The 25,729-nt window shown below is 38.7% G+C and overlaps 1 protein-coding gene across 5 annotated transcripts in view; it reads left to right on the forward strand.

The window, feature by feature from the left end:
* Positions 1–25,729, forward strand: part of kcnab2b (potassium voltage-gated channel subfamily A regulatory beta subunit 2b) — a 101,048-nt gene that overhangs the window by 43,406 nt on the left and 31,913 nt on the right. For all 5 annotated transcript variants that reach the window (XM_053482467.1, XM_053482468.1, XM_053482464.1 and 2 more), the window contains 4 exons: positions 7,678–7,721; positions 7,903–7,940; positions 9,580–9,659; positions 22,376–22,420. In XM_053482467.1, coding sequence (XP_053338442.1) covers positions 7,678–7,721; positions 7,903–7,940; positions 9,580–9,659; positions 22,376–22,420 — 207 coding nt within the window. The remainder of the gene's footprint in view (positions 1–7,677; positions 7,722–7,902; positions 7,941–9,579; positions 9,660–22,375; positions 22,421–25,729) is intronic.

The raw sequence follows: 25,729 nt of genomic DNA on the forward strand, positions 1-25,729 counted from the left end.
TAATTCAGTTTAGTTCAGTTTAATTCAGTTTGCTATAACTATGAAGAGTAGACAGATAGATGCTGTATATAACCTCCATACATTACTATATAATTTCAGATGGTTGAACACGAGCATGTCTTTTTTACATTAATTGTACTTCTTGCTCTTTACGCCCAGCTAAGGGAATGCACCATATGCAGACATATTCGGTGGCATGTGACACAATGTGTGTGTGAGGAACAAGACCTGTTGTTGAGCTTTCAGATGAAATATTAGATTTGTTCACTCTCAGAGACCAATTTGTCTCCTGGCTTTAAAATTCTGATTGATTTCATGTGGAGTGGTCCCAGGTCTAAAACACAATTGTGTTGTTATCTTTCATCTAAACCTACAGTACATAGTTGACAGTGTTTAGCTACAGTATCTGCATCTCCCAGCTTTTAACAGGGCTACCCTTAAGAAAAGAATAGATTTCCCACTGGTTTTCTGTTCCATCAGAAAAAACAGCCTTATTGCATTGTTTGTATGTAAAATAAATCCTCCACTAGAGAATTATTCATACAATACACTCAGCCCCGTCATGAGTAGTAATAAATCATATGGATAGCATGAAGCACAAAGTTATCTATGTAAGTGTGTTCTGTGAGTGCACTGATGCAGCAAATGAGAGTTTACAAACTTGGCAGATACCCTTATCCAGAGCAACTTGCAGGAGCTAGTACAATACACCAATCGATTATAACATTAATATCTTTTGTCTAATATTGTGTAGGTCCCATGATGGTAGCAGCAGATCTGTTAAGTCCTGTAAGTTGCAACGCAGGCCCTCCATGGATTGGACTTGTTTGTCCAGCACAACACACAGGTGCTCGACTGGAGTAGAGTAATACCTTGAACACCTTGTTGTGTTCAAACCATTCCAAAACAAACTGCAGTGTACAAAACAAACAGCAGGGTGTATTATTCTGCTGAAGGGAATATCATTGTCAAGAGATGGAATACTTTCGGGTATTGTTGTATGTGTCAAAACTATATCCATGGGAATATAGGCCATGACCCAGTGTTTTCCAGTAGAACATTGCCCAGATTATCAAACTGTTTTCATCATAGACCTCCTGGTATCATCTCTTCCCCAGACGAGTGATCCAAATACACCTGGTTGTGCACATGATGAAAAGAAAATTAGATTTATCAGAATGGCAACATTCTGCCATTGCTCCACTAACATTTGCTGCTGATGTGCCTATTGTAGGTGCTGTCTGTAGTAGACAGGGGTCAGCATGGGCACTCAGACGGGTCAGCAGCTACGCAGCCCCAAACACAACAAGCTGCAATCTATTGTGTGTTCTGACACTTTTTTTTCATAGCCAGCATTAATACACTTTGCAGAGCAGGGTTTCATAAGTGCCCTCTGATAGGTGGGGACTATGATAGGGGACTCTGATAGGTGGGGATTTTTGGATCTGTAGACAAGTGTTTTAAATCTGGTTGTTTCAGGAATCCAGAACAACGGAGCCAGAGTCTCTATAAGCCATAATGCGGTCCCTTTATAAGTCAGGTTAATACAAAGGACAGTTGTTTGAAATTACTCCCAAGTTTAATTCAACATCATGACAGATGATGAATCTCCTAAAATATTTGCAGTAACAACTCAATCTTGCTAGAATTGAGATGCCTGCGATGATTGAGACTTTCAGAAGACCAGTGGAGAGTCTTGGGGATGTGAATCCCCCTGATCATATGTCCAGGTACAATAAGAAGCAGATCACCGCCTACTAATTTTTTAGTGTGTAAAATTGTGCAGGAAATTCTCATGACTGACCTTGTCAAAGCTTGGCGAGAGGTCAAGTATGATGATACACTGCCCAGCCAAAAAAGGTCACACACTCTGTATTGTCATATTTTGTTGGTCAATCTTTTGTCTTCGTTATAGCCATAGCATTGTTAGCTTAAGGAATGTCACAGCATTGTTACAGTATGACAATGGTAGCTTAAGCAATGTCACAACATTTATTTTAGTCCAGAGTCACATTTATTTCTCTCCAAGACCATGTATTGATGATGGGAGAGACAGACTACTGCATAAAGCCTTCTCCAGCACATCCCGAAGATTCACTTCAATTCAATTCAATTTAATTTTTCCTGTATAGTGCTTTTAACAATAGTCAATGTCACGAAGCAGCTTTACAGAAACAAAAGAAAATGTTGGAATGTGTAAGAATCAACATTCACAACATTTAAAGCCGAGGGCACTTCTCAATGGGGTTAAGGTCTAGACATTATGTTGACCAATCCACGTGTGAAAGTTATGTCTGATGCTTCCCAAACCACTCTTGATTTCTGCCTGATAATTCCTGCCCTTTTCATTTGAATTATTCTTGTTTCACCAAGGAGGAAACAATCCATTAATGGAAAAACCTGGTCATTTAGTATATTCATTCATGTATATTCAGCTGACCTTATTTTTTAGACGTTTAAGATAACTCTTGTTATTAGAACGGCAGTTGAAGAAAATCTTTAAGTAGATTGAATAATGTACACTTGCGGTATTAAGCAGATACACTAAAAAGAATAATAAACAAACATCTAATTCTTTATCTTATAGCATTAAAACTCAAGCCACATAAATAAAGGCTAAGGCAAGGTAAATTCTTGAACAGTAAGTTTATTTTGTCAATACAGTATATAATATAGTTAATATAAATATAGTTTGATCATTTAAAATTGTATAAAGCAGTTTGCATTATCAGGTATAGTATATGCATGCTGTATATATAAAAGTTATAAAACTAATTAAATTTGTATCGGCTTTGCATGGATTAATGTATTCAGACATTTGCCTCCATACAGTAAGTGCAAAAGATTAGACACCGTTGATGCACAAGAGTAGCTCTGTTAGGTTCATGGCTCTCAGAACATTTAACATTTAAGTGGTAGAGATAATGTTTAAACACCTAAGTGTAAATGGATCTTTAAATTGAGTTTTAACTAGTTTACTACCATTAAGCTTTTGAGCTATACAGTCAAGGCTAATGGATGAAGCAAGGATACAGGAAGGCATTTAAGTCACACTGAATTATTGATCATATACGTTGTTATACTGGATCACATTATAGTACTAGTGAAATACAGTACAGGCCATTCATGTAAGTAGGTCAGTCATAATAAAGGTATGTCTAGACACAGTTTATATTTTCAGATTGGACAGCCATTCTTACACAGTTGCTCTTTTGCCTAGACAGTGAATGCTATTTGTGTTGTTACTGTATGTGCCATAGGCCAGTTGTGGCATTTGGCTTAGAGACTACAGTAGCTCCATGCTGATTTATGATCTGTGTTGATTTATGTTAGTAGTTCACAGTAAACTGAGGATATAGTTTATCATCAGGTTACAGCTGAAGACTGACAGGATTGTATTATAGGTGCTGAGAAGCCTCATGCGATCATGGAATCATTTATATTTTGTTGCGATCGACTGCTCATTTATCATCATTATTAAGATTTATGTTAGCAAAATCCAAATAACTTGGATATAACTTGGTATATCTAAACGATGCGGACATGCTGTTTTGCCCAAAATTGTGTAGTCTGGCAATAGAGAGCAGTCATAGCACTATGAAGATGCTGTAATGTAAATTTTTGGATAATTTATGAACTTCCCATAGAGTATATGTTTTCAGGTAGTGTGAGTATGGTATTATCATAATTGTGCTCAGTCATCAGATACCATAATATGTGCTTGTATCCTTGAATAATGGGGCCAGTAATTACTGCATGTTATTCGAGGGTCACAATGTACTTCTTATAATCATTTGCAGAATAAAATGATGCTTACTAACCTGCATCTGTGCAGGACATTGCATCCTATTTATCAAGGGAAAAGGCATCATATATTTTAAGAAAGCTAATAGGTTTTTAGGAATGTTTTTTTTTCCCTCACATCATTTTGATGGTTTTCTCAGTTAATTATATAACAATTATTTCACATGAGGATTTGCAGAAACCTAGTGTTATTATTTTTGATATCAAAAATCTTTTTTTTTGAATCTGATATTTATGTGTCAACCCTCCCATGTTCTATTTTTTATTTCCCCTCTACTGTACATCTCTCTTTCTCTCTCTCTCTCTCTCTCTCTCTCTCTCTACCTCCCTTGAGCTAACACTTCCTGGTTTGTCTCCGGAAGGTCATCCATACAACTTCCACTCTTTTTTTCTCCTGGATTTACCCAGATCAAGTTAAAATGTTTATTTATTTTTTTTGAACACCAGGTGTTTGGCTAAAACTTTGGCTTTTGCCTTCAATAAACAGAAAACTCCTTACAGTGGATCTCCTGATATTGCTAACCTATTCAAACCTACACAGCGGACATACTTAGCGACTTATTCATTCATCTTCAAATTTTACAATTTCACACCCTACTCTAGGAATAGAATTTGTGTAATGAGATTAAGTTATGATTTTTAGTTTCTAGACTAACTCAAACATCCTGTAAAGACAAGTTTTTCCCAGTTGTATTAAAAAATTCTCTGTAATGTGTATTACTGCTAATAAAAAAATTAAAAAGTCACCCGATTCTAGACAGTCTGAATCAAGTGATACTCTATTTGCTATCTTTCATAATTAAAGAGGATTCTAGAATTTCAGGTAAATGTCACCTGGCATCAGCATTTCCCACTTAAAAAAACAAACCACCCTCCAGTCTCCACACTTCAGAGTCTACCATATATGGATGTGTTATTGTGTTTTGTAGTGAATTTGGGTGAAAGAAAAGAAAAACAAAAAATTTTAAAATGTGATAAAAGTTATGCATTGTCATTTATTGACGCATTTATTGGCCATGGCCTCAGTACTACCAAATGATTAGGCAATCTGCCAAAAAACCTGATTCCACTACTACAGTAATAATTGAAGCAATTTTCAGTTCTCAAACTGAATCACATAATTCTTAAATGTTTTTACAGTCTAAAATGATTTCCTGTAAGAAAATCTCCATCTTAACTTGATGACATTACTTTTTCCTGGAAAGATTTAATGTGTATGGCCTTTTTATATGACAACAATGTGAATCTTCATACTGTATTTGAAAGCATTAGTTAGTTGGTAAGTGAATTCAATATGCCTACAAACTGTTATGAGTCAGGTGTTATGAGTCTGTTTCTGTTGTTTATTTGAGCCATTGTTTCGTTGGAAAGATTAGGATCAGTATCATAAAAATAAACACAAGGCTCTGTACAGCATTATTAAAAGGCTATGCACATCAGTTTGAGTTCATGCAGCAGCTGTCCTTTTCAACAGATCCCCCTTCCAGTAACTGTATCTCATCTAACCATTAAAAAATTTATGACTGTTTTTCTAGGCCCCCATACTCAATGATAATATAATTTCAGAGAATCTTCTTTTCATAGACGTTGAGATAACATTGCTGACAGCCTGCTTAACAGACAAGAATATCTCGTCTTGTGTCTTGTGAACATCAGTTGGTTGGATTTGGTCATGAATATTTAGAGTATGTTGATAAAATGACTTGAATAAAGTATGCTATTTCTTTGTAATTCCAGCCACGTTTCTCTTTTAATTTATGATGATTTGTGAGTTGGTCAACATTTTACCATTCCACTTCTGTAATTTACAGGAAGTCACAGACATTTCTGTCTTATGTTTCTACATTTGCCAGAATGCCTTCTCCATAATAGACATGGAGACCAAGATGGTCACAGAAAACTTGTGCATGAGGTTCTGGACTGTTTTGAATTTGTTGAGTATACCAGTGTTCATAGATTGAATAAATACAAACACCATGGAGTATTCAAATGTGATACTAATGATGCTTATCAAAATGGTCCAGTGCCAAAGTTTGGTGCCAAAGAGAATAAATTATTTATGGTCAGTTAATATTATCTACCACATGCAGCCAGAGAGACTGTAAATTAAAGTATTCACATATACACTTGAAGTATTCACATTTGTAGCAATTACATGGTGTGCTCATTTCAGATCCAGTTTGTGTGGTCTGCCTTAGTCGACTTGCATTCATTATTGTTATTTCTGTTTAGCATAATTTATTATTGATCACATAATAATGAAAAACTTATTTGAATGATATCTCTTAAGAATATTTCCATAGTGCTAATTCCTAATGTCATTACTACATATGTTTGTGGCCAGTCTAAAATGCTTTAAAATGTATTGGGTACTGTAAATCTTTAATTTTGTCATCCAGTCTCTGAAGGTTAAGAAATAAATTGCCTCAGCAACGTGTAAAGGTATAGCACACTGAATAAAAGTACAAGTCATAAAAGCACTATATGGCTGTTCCTGTGCCCTTGCTATTTGCCAGTTTGAGAGTTTATAACCTTGGCTCCATACAATCTTAAAGGATGCTTAATAAAAGAGTCAGCAGAAGCACTGATAGGCTGCTTTGGGTATAAAAAAAAATTGTATCCAGGATAGATTTATCTCCTATTGAAATGTATGGAAATTCAAAAACTGTAAGATGTTTTCCTATCCTTTTTTTTTTTTACTTTTTTTATTTATTTATTTCACATTTGGGTTAATAATTTTCCCCAAAATTTTAAAATACACTTTTTTCTTTATGTGTCATTTTATTATTTATTCATTTTTAATTAAAGTACTGATACTGACACTTGTAAGTTATTGTCAGGAACACTAGACAATGAGACAATCTGAACCGAGGTGGCTAATTAGTTCAGTATAAATAGGCATGTTTTGAGTTAAGTTTAATCCTGCATCTGCTCTGATTTCTTCTCTGTTGTTTTGTCATGTTTCATGTTCTCTGTATGCCATAGCTTCATGGTTCGTTTAAGTTCTCTCAGCCATAGTTCCATGTTTAGAATATTCATGTGTAGTGGTTTGTTTATGTTTACTTTTCTTTATTAAAAATCCATCTCTTTACCTCTGCACTTCTGCCTCGTCTATCATTCCACAAACGTGACAGTCAAATGTTACACGTTGAGAAAGGCCACTTATTCTACAGTATCTATACTAGAATCTGTGATTAAAAAGTATTACTTACAATACAGTATACAGTACACATTCATTTGATTTAGTAAGAGTTGAAATCAATCCTTTAGCTGCCATTAACCACAGGTCACAGATTACAGTGTAAAACTGCAGTGTCTTATACGGTATTGTACAGGGGTGACTAATATAAATGTCAAACACAGTTTGTAAATCCATTAAGCATGACCTAATGCACAAAACATCATAGTAATTCATATTATGTAATATGTAAAATGTTACTTTTGACTACTTTTAATACTGTTATCTATACCTGATTGATTTTTTTGTTCATCTTCAATAATGACTTGACTCTGGTCAGGGTGGCACTGGAGAGGAGTGGAGAATTCTCTCCCAGGAATACTAAGACGTGATGTGGGAATATACCTTGACTGGGAGCCAGTGTATTGCAAGGCAATTCACACCTGAGGTTAATTTAGAGTAGTCGTTTTACCTATAGAATTATTTAGAGGTGGGGTAAAACCACAAAAACTAAAACCTATACAAATTGCACAGACTGTAACCAAAACTCAAGATCCAACTGAAGGTGCAGAAACTCTGAGGTTGCAACACTTCCATTTTTTCCCTTCGTCTTCATGACTAAAATTGCCATTTAGTTGCATGATAGTAAAGATATGGGATTTAGTATAAAGAATTGGTGTCCCCTCTGCTTTCAGAAACCTTGGAAAGTCTGGCTTACGGGTGTCATGTCTGGGGTTGGGTAAGTATTGTGTTTATGACCTGTTTTTTGGTATATATTCTAAATGTTTTATGTCTTTCATCATAGCTTTCCAATATCTGCAGTTGCAGATGTTTCATATGAACTAGTGAATTGAGTTAAATTGAGTTTTTCTGAGATGCACAGAAATGTACTGACAGTACAGTATGTGCGATCTTTGCAGGCACATGGGTAACATTTGGAGGTCAAATCACAGATGAGGTATGGTATAATTCTTTCTCATCATCATTCAGTGCTATAAACTACATACACAATTTAATTTATGTAAATATAAACTGTACATAAAGAAGGTTATCCATAATCGCATGAGTGATCCATACAGATTTTCTTGGCAGCAGATTTTGATTATCCCTCATTTTTATTTTACATAGCACTTTATTGGCAGAAGTTTCTCAATAATGTCTAGACCATCCTCTTCAAAACAAACACAAAACAGCATACAATCAAGAGCCAGTAAAAATGCTGTTTAAAACAATAAGACATGTTTTTGTGCAAAAACATAAATAATTTGATCATAGCGGGGCAAATACAACCAACATATAACCTTTTTTTTTTTTTACAATGCCATTATTTATTTTACGTAAATAAAACTGTTAAAAAAAAGTTACCGGCAATAATACAGGCATTTGCTGTATGATTTTATTACACTCTCAAAACATTGTGGAGGAATTTTGGCCCATTCTTCTTTACAATATTATTTTTATTGAGGGTATTTAGTGTTTTGGGAAGTCACATATGCACAGAGCTCTTAGGGTCCTGTTCTACAGTATGACCCAATTTCGACCAAGCTTTAGCTGTCGGTTTCAAGGAATATATTTACATTTAGGCATTTGGCTGACGCTCTTATCCAGAGCGACTTACATTTTTATCTCATTACACATCTGAGCAGTTGAGGGTTAAGGGCCTTGATCAATGGCCCAACAGTGGCAACTTGGTGGTTGTGGGGTTTAAACCTGGGATCTTCCGAACCGTAGGCCAATGCCTTAACCCCTGAGCTACTCCTGGCCCCATATATATATATATATATATATATATATATACATATATATATTTCCCCAAATATGGCACTGGGCATTAAGGCAAAACAACTCCACTTTGGTCTCAGCTGTCCATACAGTAGAATATTGTTTTATAAGCCTTGTGTTTGTTCAGATGCAGTCATGCTCCCATGATCATTTTTGGTTTCATTTTTGGTTTTATTAATCATTATTGATCACATGACAATGAAAAAATATTTAAATAATAAATAATACTGTATATATTTTGTTGGAAAAAATATAATGGCATATTATTCGTATAAGGTTGTATTTCCCTAATACTAAGATGAACTAAGATCAGATGACTTTTATTGAAAATTTTTAACGCAAAACACTATTTACAATTTAAAGGAGTTACTAACTTTTAAACAAGATTATACAACTCAGAAAGATTACTATTATGTTGTGTGTATTAACTTTCATTTAATGTGATCATAACATATAAAAATAAGCAGATTTAGGTGGACAATATACTTTTTTAAAATCTCAGTTTGCAGTAATAAATTAATAAAATAATTAAAAAATTGTGCCTAAGTCATGTAGTCATTATAATAATGAGGGAAAATTTGAAAAAACAAATCCATCAATGTGTAAATGATAAGCAGTTGTGATGTGGCCATTAATTGTGAGTACTGAAAACTGCTGTGTATACTTTTAGAATTGTTCACTATATGTGCACATAACTGCACTTTGTACAGCTTTTCCCATGAAGTATAATTATGCAGCTCTTCTGTATGGTTATCTGCCTTCATTTTGGTCGAGATTTTATTTGATCTATTTTCTTTGATCCTCTCTTTTCTCAGATAGCAGAGCAGTTAATGACCATGGCATATGAAAATGGGATCAATCTGTTTGACACAGCTGAGGTGTATGCTGCGGGCAAGTAAGTGCTTTCTTTATCATATTCATCATTCACTACAGTACTCTCCTGTTAGACACAGAAAGCTTGCATGTTGTAATTCTAAACTGAATTGGGTCTTCTTTGTTGACAACATTGTGCTCTATCAACATATTGGTTAAGTGTATAACAATAATTTTTCTTTAAGCAATCTTTTTGCAATTATTATATGTACTGTACATTCTTTACCTAAAGAAAATTTGAGAAAATTATTTTCTAGCCTTCAGAGCAGTGTAATATACTGTAGTCTTCTTTTGGTCTCTGAGGCTGTATTTAATGACATTTATTAAGGGATTAATTAAAAAATGGATTTGCAAGCCACATGTATGTTATATTATTTACTTTGAACATGAACCTTTAGCATAGAGGCTTTTAAATCAAAACCTAAGGAAACTGAACCTTAAAATTCTTAAAATGAACCTTTTTAAAATGCGATAATGTGCAAAGCCTGATGCAGGCTGGTGAATGCAGATCTGTAAGCCACTTCAAAGCGTCATGTGATGTAATACATAGACATCCAGATTTCACACCACAGGGTACTTAAATAAATTCTTCTTTTAAACCAAATACTAATAAACATATGACAATGAATCAGAATTTTAGCTTTTATTTGGTGTTTACTTCTAGACATTCTGGTGGTAAATAACATATGTGTTAAGAAATTAAAAACTTTAAATTAAATCACCCACTTTTTCAAGTGATTAAAACTTTTGGGACAACAAAGCTGTTCTTGTAATCCAGGTTTGCTTTGTTGCATCAACTGTTTAAACAGTTAACAGCTCAGAATTTCTACACATGGTTCAATTTCTGGCTTTAACCTGTAAAGTCTTTTTGTTGTTGTTGTTGTTGTTGTTTTTTGTTAAAAAGGATAAACAATGGTTTATGACCAAAGAGTTGTTCATGCTAGAAAAGCAAACAATTTTGTACCAGAGCAAAGTGATTTCATAATAATTGCACAATTGCACAAGCAGGGGACATAATCAATGTATCCAAATGGAATGCCCTGAAAAAGAAAGAAACCATTTATGGATTAACAATCAGATATTGGAAACCACAGCAGTCAAGACAAACATTTTGAAAGCTATGAAAGGCAACATTTGATGCAAGTGATTTGCCAGCTCAATGTGGTCATCGCAAGCATGGGTTATGTAACCAAATATTACTGTAAGTGTATTTTTTCTGTTTCAATACATTTGCTCACCTAAAAATTACAGTAGGTTTAAGTTGTTAAATATATCAAATATCAAATTATATTGATATCAAATTTTACTGTCATCACATCTTATGATCCCAAACCCAAATATATTCAGTGTATAGCAAAAAAAAATATAAATTGCCGTTTCAGTATTTTCAAAGAGGACAATACAGTATGTCTTGGGCTACTTTGCTGTAACCCTGTTCCCTGAAGAAGTGGGAATGAGATGCTGCGTGAAAACGCTACGGAAACGCTCTCTGCACGACCGGTTGTTGAAGCATGTGTGTCAAACACGCCAAAATTTTTGGCTTATATAACCTCGGTCAGGTGATGTGCTTTGATTAGGTCCATCTAGAGGTTATAAATAGGCATGAACCGGAAACATCCTCATCTCTTTTTGTCTTCAAGGACCGCATTGTGTGTGCGTATGTGCAAGTGTGAGTTTTTCTTTGAATACTGTGTGGAAGTTAAAAGAAAAAAGGAAAGCAAAAGTGAAATGACAGAAGTAGTAAAGAGATGTTTACCTTCATGCGAGGGTCTTCTCAATGAAGGTGATCACCATGCTTTTTGCATTGAGTGGGTCAATCAGGTCAATTTTGTCTGAATTTGTCTGAGTGCAGCATCTTGTTTCCACTTTTTCAGGGAACAGGGTTACAGCAAAGTAACCCGAGACCTTCCCTTTCAAAAGCTACACTGGATGCTGCGTGAAAACGCTATGGGAACTAGAATACCAACTCCGCCGCACTGGAAATGTCTGGACCCCAGGGTTGCGTAGGGTGTGCGCACAATCATCAAAGAGGTCCAGACCTGATTATAGGATGCTGACTCTAGGCCTCCTGAGCCTAGATTAGCATGGACATCCATCCAACTATAAAATCTGACAGATGTGTGCGGAAAGGACCAACCTACCGCATCACACACCTGCTGCAAAGGGATACTTTGCAAACCCCTTAGTTCAATGAGCCCTAATTCCTAGAGGTTAAGTGTGACCAAGCACCTCATAGGCTAGGGCAATAGCATCCCTCACCCTTTTAATGTGACATAGTTTAATTTGACATCCCCCTCTAGTTGCGGTCCCCCCATAACACTCCCTATAAAGAGCTGTCCGATTTGTGCCACTTACTAGTGCAGTGGACGTAAATCTGTAGAGCATGTACTGGACACAATAAGTAAAGTCTTTCCTGCTCCGGAGCATTAACTGGCAGAGGACAGAAGGCTTCGAGAACAACTGCATGGTCGAGAATGGAACTTTCGTAAGATAATTCAGGTGAGGATGCAGAATAGCTTTGACTAGCTCAGGGGCAAAGTCTAGGCAGGATGACGAGACTGACAGAGCCTGCAAATCCCAATTCTCTTCAGAGAAGTAAAGGCTATTAGAGAAACCATCTTAAGGGTCAGAACACTAACAGGCGCTGACTCTAGAGGTTAGAAAAGGGGTCTCAGCCAAACCTTCAAGCGCAATAGCTAGGTCCCATGAAAGGACTGTTGCTCTAGTGGGCGGCCTTAGCCATTTAGCTCCATGAATAAAACGGTCAACTAACGGGTGTTTTCCCACAAAAACCCCAACAATCAGAACTTGGTAAGCCGCCCTGGCGGCCACATATGTTCTGAGAGTGCTAGGACATATGCCTGAGGACAGTTTCTCCTGCAGAAACTCCAGCACTGAAACAATCTGGCAGTGGACTGAGTCTACATGGTTTGCCAAACATCAATTTTTAAAACAATTCCACCTGAGGGCATAGATTTTTCTAGTAGAGGGAGCCTAGCAAAAAGATAATAGAAAATAGTTTCTATTACATTGGCTGGAAGACCGGCATCTCTTAATTGGGCCCCCTCAGGGGCCAAAAGTGAAGGTTTCAGAGCTCAGGCCGGCTAAGAAACATTGTTCCCTGCGCCTGAGGCAGAAGATCCCTCCTAGCCGGAATTGCTCATGATGAGCCGTCGAGGAGAAATATTAGATCGGAGAACCATATTCTGGTCGGCCAACGAGGCGCTATCAATAAGAGGCGATGTCCCTGTTGACGGACCTTTGCTACGACTCCAGGAAGCAGAGCTATCTGTTGAGTATCTCAGTGAGTAGGAAAGGTGACAATGTGTCGTGACCTGCAAAGCAAAGAGGTCCACCTCTGCTACTGTACCTAAAATCTTTCCCAGATTTTAATGACTACTTTGGGTGGGGTTTCTATTCCCTATGTGTCACAGCTTGTTTGGACAGCAAGTCTGCTCCCAAATTCATATGCCCCGGAATTTTAATTTGGCTCTAAGGGCAAGAACTTGTTCTGTGCCCAAAGCAGAATCTGCTGCGCTTGCTTGTTTAAGCAGCGCAACGCAATCCGCCCTGGCGATTTATGTAAAAGACTACCGTAGTGTTTTCCACTCGCACTAGGACATGATAGCCTCTCCATTGCTGGAGGAAGTATTTCAGGGCCAGAAATAGAGCCAATATTTCGAGGCAATTGATGTGCCATGCGAGAAGATGACCTCTCCAGATCCTTTGGCTGCACCCCAACCCATAAGGAAAGCATCTGTCATTAGCAATTTCCGATGAAAACACGGACCTAGAGTGGGATCCAAGGTCAGAAACTGGGGTTTGAACCACATAAAGCCCCTGGCACATACCCTGTTTGCCTTATGGGATTGGCCCTTGAATGAAATCCCCTGGCTCTCAGCCACAACAGAAAGAGTCTCATATGCATAGGGCCCAAGGGTATCACCATGGATGCACCTGCCATGAGACCTAGGACTTTCTGAAAGTAATGAACAGTCACTTTCTGGCCTAGCTTGATGTTCCTTAGGGTACTTAAGATGGCTCCGATACATACAGTACAGGAGACAGTTGTGCCTGTGGACATGACAGTTGTGCCTGTATCCTGATCGAATCTCATGCGACCCCCAAATACGTTGTCCTGTGAGCGGGAGAGACAACGCTTTCTTGGCATTGAGTCTCAACCCTAGAGATTTGAGATGAGCTAGGACGACATGCCAATGTTGAAGCGCTAGCTCAAGAGACTGACCAAGGCATGTATATAATTTAGATTATGGATGCCCTGGAACCGTATAGGAACCAAAGCTGCATCCGTATCTCCTGTATATGTGCGGGTTGCTAGGCCAGATGGAAGGACCCGATACAGGTAGGCTTCGCCCCCGAAAGCGAACCTCAGGAACCTCCTGTGTTGTGGCAGTATTTCTATATGAGATATACGTCCTTTTAGGTTGATTGTCACAAACCAATCCTCTGATTGGATTTGAGAAACAATCATCTTAACATTTTGAAACATTTAGATAGTGGTTCCACCCGCGAGGATTTAGAATTGGATGCAACCGAAAATATGGTAAATAAGAAAATAAGAACAGCTGTGCAATACAAAGATATAGAATTTAGGATTATGTGTGGGAATGAGGTTGAATATAAATTTAGTATAAATAGAAATGTAAAGAATTTAAAGTGTTTAAAGTGACTGTGCATCCGGGTAACAGAATGTCCAGGTGGTGTGCAAATATACTTGAAGTAACATATTTAAAGTACTTATGATAATTTGACTTAACTAATGTCCACAGTGCGTCCCAAAACCATGTATGTGGATGTGCAAAATGGATCAGTACTGTGTGGTGTACTGATTAAGAGACCGTATGGCCTGCGGGAAGAAGCTCCTTCTCAGTCTCTCTGTGTTGGTCTTCAGGGAGCGGAATAGCTTTCCTGACCTTAACAGAGAGAACAGTCCATGGCTGGGGTGGCTGAGGTCCTTCACAATCTTCCTGGCCTTGGTCCAGCACCGCTTGCTGTAGATTGAGTGCAGGTCAGAAATTAGAAGATGAAAGATGGCATCATCAGTAGAACGGTTTGGACGATAAGCAAACTGTAGAGGGTCCAGTGTGTCTGGTAGAGATGAAATAATAAAGTCCTTGACCAGGCGTTCAAAGCACTTCATCACTATTGATGTAAGCGCGTCACTATTGAGAAAGTGTCCAGCTCGTCTGCCAGAGTCGCGTCCGCGTTCGTCATACCGGTTGTTGGTGTTTTATAGTCCGTAATTGTCCTTAATCCCTGCCACAGGCTCCTAGAGTCACTCTGTTGGAGTTGTGACTCTAGTTTTTTCCTGTAGTGCTGCTTCGCCTCTTTTACCGCCTTCCGGACGTTGTATGACGCAGCCTTGTACGGGTCCATGTCCCCCGACGCAAGTCCCGTGTTATAGGCCGCAGTGCGAGATCTCAGAGCGTCTCGGATGGTTTTATCCACCCACGGCTTCTGGTTGGGAAACGTTTTGATAGTCTTTTTTTCCACGGTATCATCCGTTAGTTTCCCAATGAATCCCACAACCGCTTTTGTAAACACGCTGACGTCATCATTGGAGCTGTTCCTGAACATGTCCCAGTCTGCGTCATCGAGTGTGTCCTGTAACGCGGCCACCAATTGGTCTGTCCAATGCGCGACCTCCCTCTGAACCAGAACTTCCTGTTTTAGCCTTTGTTTGTATTTTGGCATGAGGAAGATGGCGGCGTGGTCGGATTTACCAAACGGAGGATGAGATTGAGCCTTGTAGCCGTCCTTGACTGTAGTGTAACAGTGGTCCAGTGTCCTTTCGCCCCTGGTGGGGCAGGTGATGTGCTGATAAAAGTTCGGCCTTGCGCGTTTGAGGTTGGCACTATTAAAGTCCCCCGCCACAATGAGCGCAGCATCCCGGTGTTGTGTTTGGTGCTGTGTAAGTGCCTCATGCAGCTCGCATAATGCAGTGTCCGTGTCCGCTTGTGGTGGTATATAAACGGGACGATAAAAAGGACGACACATGATGGACAGTAGTTCCAGATTTGGTGTGCAGGAGCGTGTGAGAGAAACAACGCTCGCGCTGTTGCACCAGCAGCTGTTCACCATTAAACACACGCCGCCTCCCCTTGACTTCCCCGAGTCCCGTGTCCTGTCCATGCGGTGAACCGAGAAGACCTCGGCCGGCTGGATGGCGTGGTCCGGCACCGCTGGGTTCAGCCATGTCTCGGTGAAGCAGAGGAAATTGCAGTTCCTAATGTCTCTCTGTAACTTTATCCTGGCCCTGAGGTCATCGAGTTTGTTTTCCAGTGACTGGACGTTGGCGAGCAGGATGCTAGGCAGAGGTGTGCGGTGTGCACGGGCTCTCAGCCTGTTCCTGACGCCGGCTCGTTTCCCTCAAGGCCGCCGCTTTGTGTCGCATCCTTTGTTCTCCCTCAGGAACTCACTCAGCCAGCTCGGATCAACACCGGAGTTAAAAACGTTGAATTGTGAGTACATTGTATACCAATAGAAACAAGAGTGTCTCTATGATACCTAATGTACTCAATGGTGGTGATTTTTGCCGATTTAAAAACGCTGAAAACTAACTTAAAAAACAAAAACAAAGAAAAGGTGGTCGGAGCAGTCGTAACGGCAGCCGACCTCACCGGCGCCATCTTGAAAAATACGTCGGCTAGATTTAGGGAGAGGGGGGTTTAGATGTTCGGTGTCCTGAAACATGGCAGCAGGCAACTGAACACCTAACATTTCGCTGGAGACCATTATTCCCTAAATCACCAGTGGTGATTTTTTTTGTGCTTCACGCCTTAAAGGAACCAGACCTGGAAGGGACTGGCCGGCCGATGACCTCGACTCTTGAGCATGGCGGGAAAGAAACCTCACAAACGCTTCCTCGTAGCTTTTTGCCTCCCGAAATCAACCTCTGCGGTAACCATGGCAGCCATAGAACGGCCAATGGCACAGGCCGTCTGCTTGTTGGCACAAAGAGACAAATCCGTGGCTCAGCGCAGCTCTGCGTCGATGGACCCGTCAGTGTCCATCAAGTCCTTCAGCAGAACACCAGCCTGACCTGCTGCTTGAAAAACCTTCTCCACCAGCAAAGATGTTAATCTACACGGCTTGGTAGGAGAGTGGGCTTTTAAAATAAATAAATTATTTAATTTATTTATTTAATGATAATGAGCTCCCAGGAGGGAGATAGCTCGCAAGCGTCTCTTCAATTTGGATCATCATCAAATAGTCCCGTGCCTTTGCATTAATGATACAGTAGGTTTATTCCAAGACTGAGTCATCTCCCCGGCCACCCGACAGAAACCTGTCGTCCAGCTTTGAGCGTTTGGAGCTCTCTTTCTCCTGTCTTGGCCAGTCGAGGTGTAGGCATTCAACCCCCTTAGTTATCATCCTAAATAACTCCTGGTATGCTCGTTCGTCACGAGAGAAGCGATCTGAGGCGGCAATTTCCATCTTAGCGAAAGCAAGAGAAGAGGTCTCTCCCGCTCGATCAGAAAAAGGAGTGGACGCAAGAGTCTCCCGATCTGGCGAGAGCGCGAAAGAAAAGGGGAAAAAAAAAACCCTCACACGCTTCCACCAGATCGAGACAAAATCCCCAGGAGAGGGAGCGCGGCTCGCGATTTCTATTTAAAAAACGCGAGCCGGGCGCAAAGCACTCTGATTGAGAGAAGATCATGATGCTCGCCCAAACACTCACGGCAAAAACCATTGCGATCACCTTCAACGAGAAGTCCCTCGCATGAAGGTAAACATCTCTTTACTACTATTTCCGCCATTTCACTTTCGCTTTCTACTTTCTTTTAACTGGCGTGCAGTATTCAAAGAAAAACACACACTTGCACATACGCACACAAAATGCGGTCCTTGAAGACAAAAAGAACTGAGGATGTTTCCGGTTCATGCCTATTTATAACCTCTAGATGCACCTAATCAAAGCACATCACCTGACCGAGGTTATATAAGGCAAACATTTTGCCGTGTTTGACACACATGCTTCAACAACCGATCACACAGAGAGCATTTCCATAGCGTTTTCAATTCAATTTAATTCAATTTTATTTGTATAGCGCTTTTAACGATTTACATCATCACAAAGCAGCTTTACACAATCAAAAGAATTAAGTTTGTATGAAATGTGAATGTGTATGAATCAAAATTATATGATTGTCCCTGATGAGCAAGCCTAGGACGACGGCGACAGTGGCAAGGAAAAACTCCCTGAGATGGTAATAGGAAGAAACCTTGAGAGGAACCAGACTCAACAGGGAACCCATCCTCATCTGGGTAAAAACAGATAACAGGGATTGATGTGCATAATAATATGCGAGACTGGAAGTTCAGTATAAGAGGAGATGTGTAAGATTAAAGTCCAGTTTGTTCCTGGAGGCTCAGGTAGACTGTGAGAAATTCCAGTCCTGAACTATTGAGCGACTAAAGTCACAGGTCCTCAGAGAACAGCTGTCTGCATCAGTCGAGGACAGGACCACCTTCATGGAAAAGTGGAACCAACCCCAGTCACCACACGCATTCCAGGCAGACCACACAGAGGCATCCATGTGATGAGATCTCCAAACAGAAGCAGGACTCCAGGATGAGTTAGAAAGGTCCAGCGGGCAGAGGGGGTCTGGATTACTGGCAGCCCAGGAGCAACATGTATAGCTCGACAGAGAGATAGGTAGAGGAAAAAGGAGAGAGGGAGAGAGAGAGAGGAGAGAGCAGAAAAGGAGAGAGCAAAGAGATGGAGAAATAACAGTTAGGTATGGTCACAGTCGAACAATGTAAAAAGTGAATGTATATTTAGTGCAGAGTGCAAGCAGAGACTCCGGCAGGACTAACTATGACAGCATAACTAAAAAGGGAGAGCCAGAAGAAAACACAAACATGAGGGCTTCAAGAGATGTAAGGCAACCAATCACCTCACCGTCAACAAACCTGAGTGATCAATGAGAGTGGGGAAGACAGCATCCAAACATACCAGTTCACCTAATACTCTACGTCCATGAGTCCCCCAGATCTGCTCCTTTACCTAAGGCTAATCTATTTATAAAAAATGCTTGGCTAAATAAATAGGTTTTTAGCCTGGACTTAAACACTGAGACTGTGTCTGAGTCCCGAACACTATTTGGAAGACTATTCCATAACTTTGGGGCTTTGTAAGAAAAAGCTCTGCCCCCTGCTGTAGTTTTAATAATACGCGGTACTGACAAGCAGCCTGCATCCTTTGATCGAAGTAGGCGTGGCGGATTGTAAGACACTAGCAGTTCACTCAGATACTGCGGCGCGAGACCATTTAATTTCTTTATACGTCAAGAGTAGTATTTTAAAATCGATGCGAAATTTCACAGGAAGCCAATGCAATGTGGATAAGATAGGGGTGATGTGCTCATATCTTCTGGTTCAAGTGAGGACTCTCGCTGCTGCATTCTGGACTAATTGAAGCTTGTTTAAGCACCTAGTTGAACAACCAGACAGTAAGGCGTTACAATAATCCAACCTACAGTAGACGTGATAAAAGCATGAACTAGTTTTTCTGCATCGTTTAGTGACAATATATTTTTTATCTTGGCAATATTTCTGAGGTGAAAGAATGCTATCCTGGTAATATTATCTACATGTGCTTCAAATGAAGGGCTTGAATCTATAATCACACCAAGGTCTTTTACTGTTACACTTGATGCAACAGAAAGGCCATTTAAAATCACAGTGTGATCAGAAAGCTTACTTCTAGCTGCTTGTGGTCCTATGACTAGAACTTCTGTCTTATCAGGATTAAGCAGAAGGAAATTAATTAACATCCAATCTCTTATGTCCTGCACACATTGCTCAACTTTAGTAAGCTGGTTTTTCTCTTCTGGTTTTGCTGAAACGTATACTTGTGTGTCATCAGCATAACAATGAAAACTAATACCATGTTTACGAATTATGTTGCCTAGAGGAAGCATGTAAAGGGAAAAAAGCAATGGGCCTAAAACAGAACCCTGTGGAACACCAAACTCAACTTGAGAACATGAGGAATGGTCACCATCTAAATCTACAAACTGATAACGATCAGTCAAATAGGATCTGAGCCATAAGAGGGCCATTCCCTTAATTCCTACTACATTTTCTAATCTGTGAAGGAGAATACTATGATCAATAGTGTCAAAAGAGGTCGAGTAATACAAGTATAGTGACACAACCCTGATTAGAGGCCACTAGGAGGTCATTTACTACTTTAACGAGTGCTGTCTCTGTGCTGTGATGAGGCCTAAATCCTGACTGATACAGTTCATGTATGCTATTCCTATGTAGATATGAACATAGCTGTTGTAATACTACCTTTTCCAGAATTTTAGAGATAAACGGGAGGTTTGATATCGGCCTGTAATTGGAAAGCTGACAGGGTCAAGGTCAGGTTTTTTGATTAGTGGTTTAATAACTGCTAATTTAAGGGATTTAGGAACATACCCACTGCTGAGTGAACAGTTAATTACTTTTAACAGGGATTCTGTTATTGCTGGAACTATCTGCTTGAGAAAATGTGTCGATATAGGATCTAATTCACAGGTTGACGATTTTGAAGAGGAGACGAGTGAAATTAGTTCACTCGCTTCAAGGGGAGTAAAGTATTCTAGGTTCTGATGTGATGTGATTAATTTATCATCTGTATCACTTAAATTGTCTGGTTTTAAAGCCTGAATTTTTTGCCTAATATTTATGATTTTGTTATTGAAAAAGTTCATGAAATCCTCAATACTGTATGTTGTTGTTGTGGAGATTTCTGCAGTGGTCTTGTTTTTAGTTAATTTAGCTATGGTATTAAATAAAAATCTAGGATTATTTTTGTTATTTTCTATAAGAGTGGAGAGATACATTGACCTAGCAGCACTGAGAGCTCTTCTATAGTTCAGGATGCTCTCCTTCCATGCTATTTGGAAAACTAGCAATTTAGTTTGACACTATTTGCGTTTGACACCACAATTTCCGAGCGGTTTGTTTTAGAGTGCGTGTGTGATCGTTATACCAAGGAGCGAGTTTCTTATCTCTAATCATTTTTCTTTTAACTGGCTACATTATCTAAGCTATGACGAAGTGTTGACTCTAGATATTCATTTGCTTGATCGAGTTCTGTGGAATCAAATGACGATCCAATTAAAGTTGATAACTCTGGAAGATTATCGATAAAGCTCTGTGTGGTATTTGATGTGAATGTACGTTTAAGGCGGTAGCGCGGTGCTGTGCGTACATTATTACCATGAGACACTTTAATCGAGACAAGACAGTAATCTGATATAACTTCAGACTGTGGAATTGTAATTATGTTTTTTATACTTAATCCAAAGGATAATATTAAGTCCAAAGTGTGACCTGCTTTATGAGTGGGTCCTACTACACACTGATTTACTCCTACTGAGTCCAGTATGGACATAAATGCTGTTCTCAGAGGGTCTTCTGGATTCTCAAAATGAGTATTAAAATCTCCAGCAATTAACGCTTTGTCAACGGAAACGACAAGGTTTGAAAGGAAATCTGCAAATTCAGATTTCACGCAGCATCGAGTGTAGCTTTTGAAAGGGAACATGTGTTTGTGTGCATTATGCTTCTGAGTTATTCGGTTATAGACACCTGCTTATTTCTCAGGTTGGATAACCAATGTATGTATGTAGGACACTATGAAATACAAATTAACACACATCTCCCTTAACACTCATATAGGCAGAAATATACTGATACATAGAATAAATACAGGTTGGATACACTATGGTCTTTCCTGGTTTTTATTTCTTTCTACATTGTAAAACAATGCTGAAAGTAGCCAAAATATGCAATAATCTCTTTTAAACAGTTAATATTAAGATGTGTCTGCTACTTACAATATTCTCTGTAAAGCCCTCATAATGGCTCTAATTTGAGGTGCTGTTTGCTAATTGGTGATTTGCGAGGCTGGTAACTTTAAATGAACTTTTCCTCTGTGGGAAACGTAAGTTCTGCTGGAAAGGTCTTCATGAGAGCCAGTTTTATCATGGTGCTTGATGGGTTTTGCAAATGCACTTCACAATACTGTTCTTACAAGAATTATTCCAGAACAGCTGACCTGAATGTCTTAAAATAACAACCTACTGTACTGTTGCTGTTGTTGTTACTTAATTACTTAAAGCCATATGTGTTATTTTATTATTTTGAAATCTCCAGTATTTTGAAATTTAAAAAGTAATACAAACTTTTGATTGTTATTGTTTATGAGAACACATCAAGGAAATGTTATTTCATACTGCTCTCTGGCTAAATGCTTTGTGTTTGTCTGATGAAACTGCATGTTTTTATTTCCTCAGGATACTCTAGTATTTATTGTCTGCTTCCCTCCATATTTTAATAGATCTGCATTTGTTAAAGGCTGAGTGCAGGGATAATGGGAGGCATTCACAAAGAACATGCTCTATCCTTAGGACAAGGATACTTCATCAGTCATTAGACACACAGAGATACTCCCCATCAGCCCAGCCAGCCTTTTACGCAAAATAACCTTCAGCTCAGGAAGCAATCAGCTTACGCCTGTGTTTGATGCTGTGAGATTATTTACTGTTATATCACTGCTTCATTAGCATGATTTTTGGAAGAAGAAGCAGGGGCCCCTAATGCTCTAACACATTGATCTACAGTAGTTTTGAAGAAAACTATCTGTAGAGTAAAACATTGCACCTTTTGTTAAAAGTTATAATGTTTTTGTTAAATATTTCTCCTTTTTCCTTAAAGGGCTGAAGTGGTTCTTGGCAGTATCATAAAGAAGAAAGGATGGAGGTACTGACTTTAACTTCTATCTTTTTTCCTTGCATGGATTTCAAATATAACATTCATCATAGTTTTTAAATATGACAAGTCAATATAGTATTTTTTTCTTCTAGTAAAAGAGTGCAGAAAATCTCTCTTTATATAAGAAAGATGGTCTATACATACTGTACCATGTGGTACATTGAGTAGACCATCAGCTTTAATTTGTACTGTTGTTGCACAAAGGAGTCCTTAGTCCTTTTTTTGAGCCTAAGGCTTTTCTTTTCTTTTAATTAAGGGTTGGGATAAAACTTAAACAAAATATTCTAAGTTTTAAAAAAGGTTGCAGGATAGGTATGGCATTAATGTAGGCATAGAGTCAGGTGTTTGTAGCTAAATGAGTATCGTAGTTATTGGTTAGTGTAGCAGTTTTTTAGTTTCTTATATAATCTGATTTTATAAATGGCTTAACCACTTAAGCTCTTTTACAAGACCTACATTTCTGACTGCATACTGTATCTTTCCTACACCGTAAGTTAGACAAGACTAGAACACATACGAACAGGTTCTGTTCCGAGAGCTTGTTTGTAAGTCTAATTTGTTTATAAGCCCGAAAAAAACGTTGTTTAGGTACTAGGTTGCTAACACAATTGGCTATACATAGTATAAAACTAAAATGTTCCATGAGGGTAAACGATTTATGTAAAAAAAAACGCGGAATGTCTGCCATCTTTTACCTCCCTCCATTCTTTCAATTATTTTCACTGTTTTTCCAGCGTTATTGCATGGCCCTTTTTAGCAGTACCAGCTTAATTGCAGCTCTTGTTATGCTTGCTTCTGGAAATCCTGGGATACATGCACATGACAATGTACGCTGGACATGTGGTCTAACTTCCATGATTGAACATGCACATTGAACACATTTTTATATATTCGAAAAAAGTTCATAACTTAATTGTTCATATGTAGGGGACTTTTTTTTTCTTTGGTTACTGAATAATTTATATTAGTTAATGAAATAGAGTCATGAATCTAGGAGTTTAAAAAGAGGTTTACTTACCAGTATCATACTAATGTCTCCAATTACCCAAGGTGCAATTCCCATAGCCCTCAGCCCATTAACTAATGATAAAATCAACTCAAAGTCACCTGATCAATAGTGGAGAATACCTGCATTCATATTCATCCTTTTAAACAGCCTAGATGTGTTTTTGATAAGTCTTATACAGTCATTGTGTCTGTAATTATTTCCAGTCTTATCTTTTTATATCTGACTAATTTTTTAAAGAGGTCCTATTATACTTTTTTCAAATATGATCTTTCATGCAGTGTGTCATGTAGCTGTATGTGAACATAAACTATCTGCATTATCTGTGACGCTGACAGTGCGCGATAAATTAAGTTTTTGTCTATTAAAAAAAAGAATCGGCTCACATTCGCTAAAGTCGTTAGCAAATCTATTTTTACTCTGTTAGGGATCCACGTCACTCCGTAACATATTTGCATAATGTCCCCCACGTTCTACGTCGCGAACAACTTGTGTGACCGAGCATTCATGCCGGGTTCACTTAAACACTTTGTAATATAAAAAAACAATAAAAACGAGAGCACACGAAATCCATTTTAACTGTTTATTCTTGACCATTTACCAAAACTGAACTTAACACTCGCGAAGTGGCAAGACGCATGCGCACTTTGCGTGTGCGGAAGCATTGTTTTCCTCTAGGGGGGGAAAATGCCGGGGAAAACAAAAGTAAATAAAGGTTTTAGTATGCGTATGTGTGCAGATGCATTTGCCATAGGGGGAAAATGCATCTGCACACATACGCATACTAAAACCTTTATTTAGTTTTGTCTAATACACGTTTGTTTTATCAACTTGTTTGTGTTTGTCCTTTTTGCTCACCAGCCTTTTAACGCAACACCGACACAAAAATAAATCCGACGCCACCTTTTTTATGTATTGACGGGTCTCCAGAGCAGTCATCAGTTATGGTCATAGGCGTTTTATTTTCCGACACACGCTGTAGCGGTAGACCAATCATAAATCACAGCGCCATCTGAACAATCACAGCAGTGAGGACTCACGGAAAGGAGGGGTTTAGACAGACTGAATCTTCTAACTGCTTCACACGAGTCGTTTACGAATAATTTAGAAATAGGGTAAAATTAAATCTATTTTTGGAGAAAACTAAAGTGTTTTTTGACCTTTCATATATGTAAACCTGTTTTAGGAGACTTATTAAGCAATATTGGCAACCTTTAAAATGGCAAAATAGGACCTCTTTAACCAAAGTGCACTACTGTATATGGTAACCCAATTAGTCTTGTCTAATCCCAACCTTTCTAAGTTTTATCTACCCATTTTGGGCTACCAATATGTGACACAATAGTGCTGTCCTCCAGACACGTATGTCATCACAAAGCAAAAGAAAAAAAACGATATATACATTTTTGTCAGTTTGATTAAACCTAGCTGTGGTTAAAAGGTGTTATTTGCTGTCCTAATTTCATTAGCTGTTGAGTGCGAAACTGATTTTGCATGTACAGTAGTTGATCAATCGGAATGGTTATTACCGTCGCGCTCACCGCCGCGTAAAAACGTCAGCGGCCAAAATAAATTAGTTGCATTTCAAAGTCATTCGTAAAATGGCCGCCAGGTGGCGCAAAGTGACATTTTCGCTCGTTGCCGTAAATACAACAGTGACCGTTATACAGCGTATCTCTGTATCTGTTTATTGTTATTTAAGTTCTGGATTATTTCAGGTACTTTAAACACATTGTTGGGTTGCTCATGTTGGCTCATATGAGATGTAGTTTACGAATGAACACCTGGTTGGGTTATTTTGACCCAACAACTGGTTTATTCATTATTCTTTCCTTTCTCCAAATATCAGCCTGCAGAATGTTTGAAATATTACTGTTATTGTGTCACAGGTGTAGTTTTAAGAGTTGTTTAGGCAGGAATGCGTGTGTATACAGCTCAAAACCTCCATAAGTTATTAAAGATAGCGGCTATTTAGAAAAAATGCCCAGTGATTTCGGAGCTTCAGGAAATCTCCCGGCGCTCTGCGCATAACACCGAGCCAACTCATGTCGGAAAGAATTTATAAACGGTTTCTAAACGTGGGCTATTGTTTTTTTTTTACTTATAGTATTTGTTAATTTAATTTAAATGAGGTTTGGGCTCAGGACTTCAGAATCGTGATTCTACTCTTTAATTTACTCCATAGTTTTAATCAGCGCTCAGCCGCATGCATTAAGTTTTCCAGAGTGCACCGGCAGAAGTAGACTAATGATTATGAACGCGTTGGGAAAACAGCAAGCAGACTTTAAATA

This window comes from Clarias gariepinus, chromosome 22 (genome assembly GCF_024256425.1).
Source record: "Clarias gariepinus isolate MV-2021 ecotype Netherlands chromosome 22, CGAR_prim_01v2, whole genome shotgun sequence".
NCBI classification, from domain to species: Eukaryota; Metazoa; Chordata; class Actinopteri; order Siluriformes; family Clariidae; genus Clarias; species Clarias gariepinus.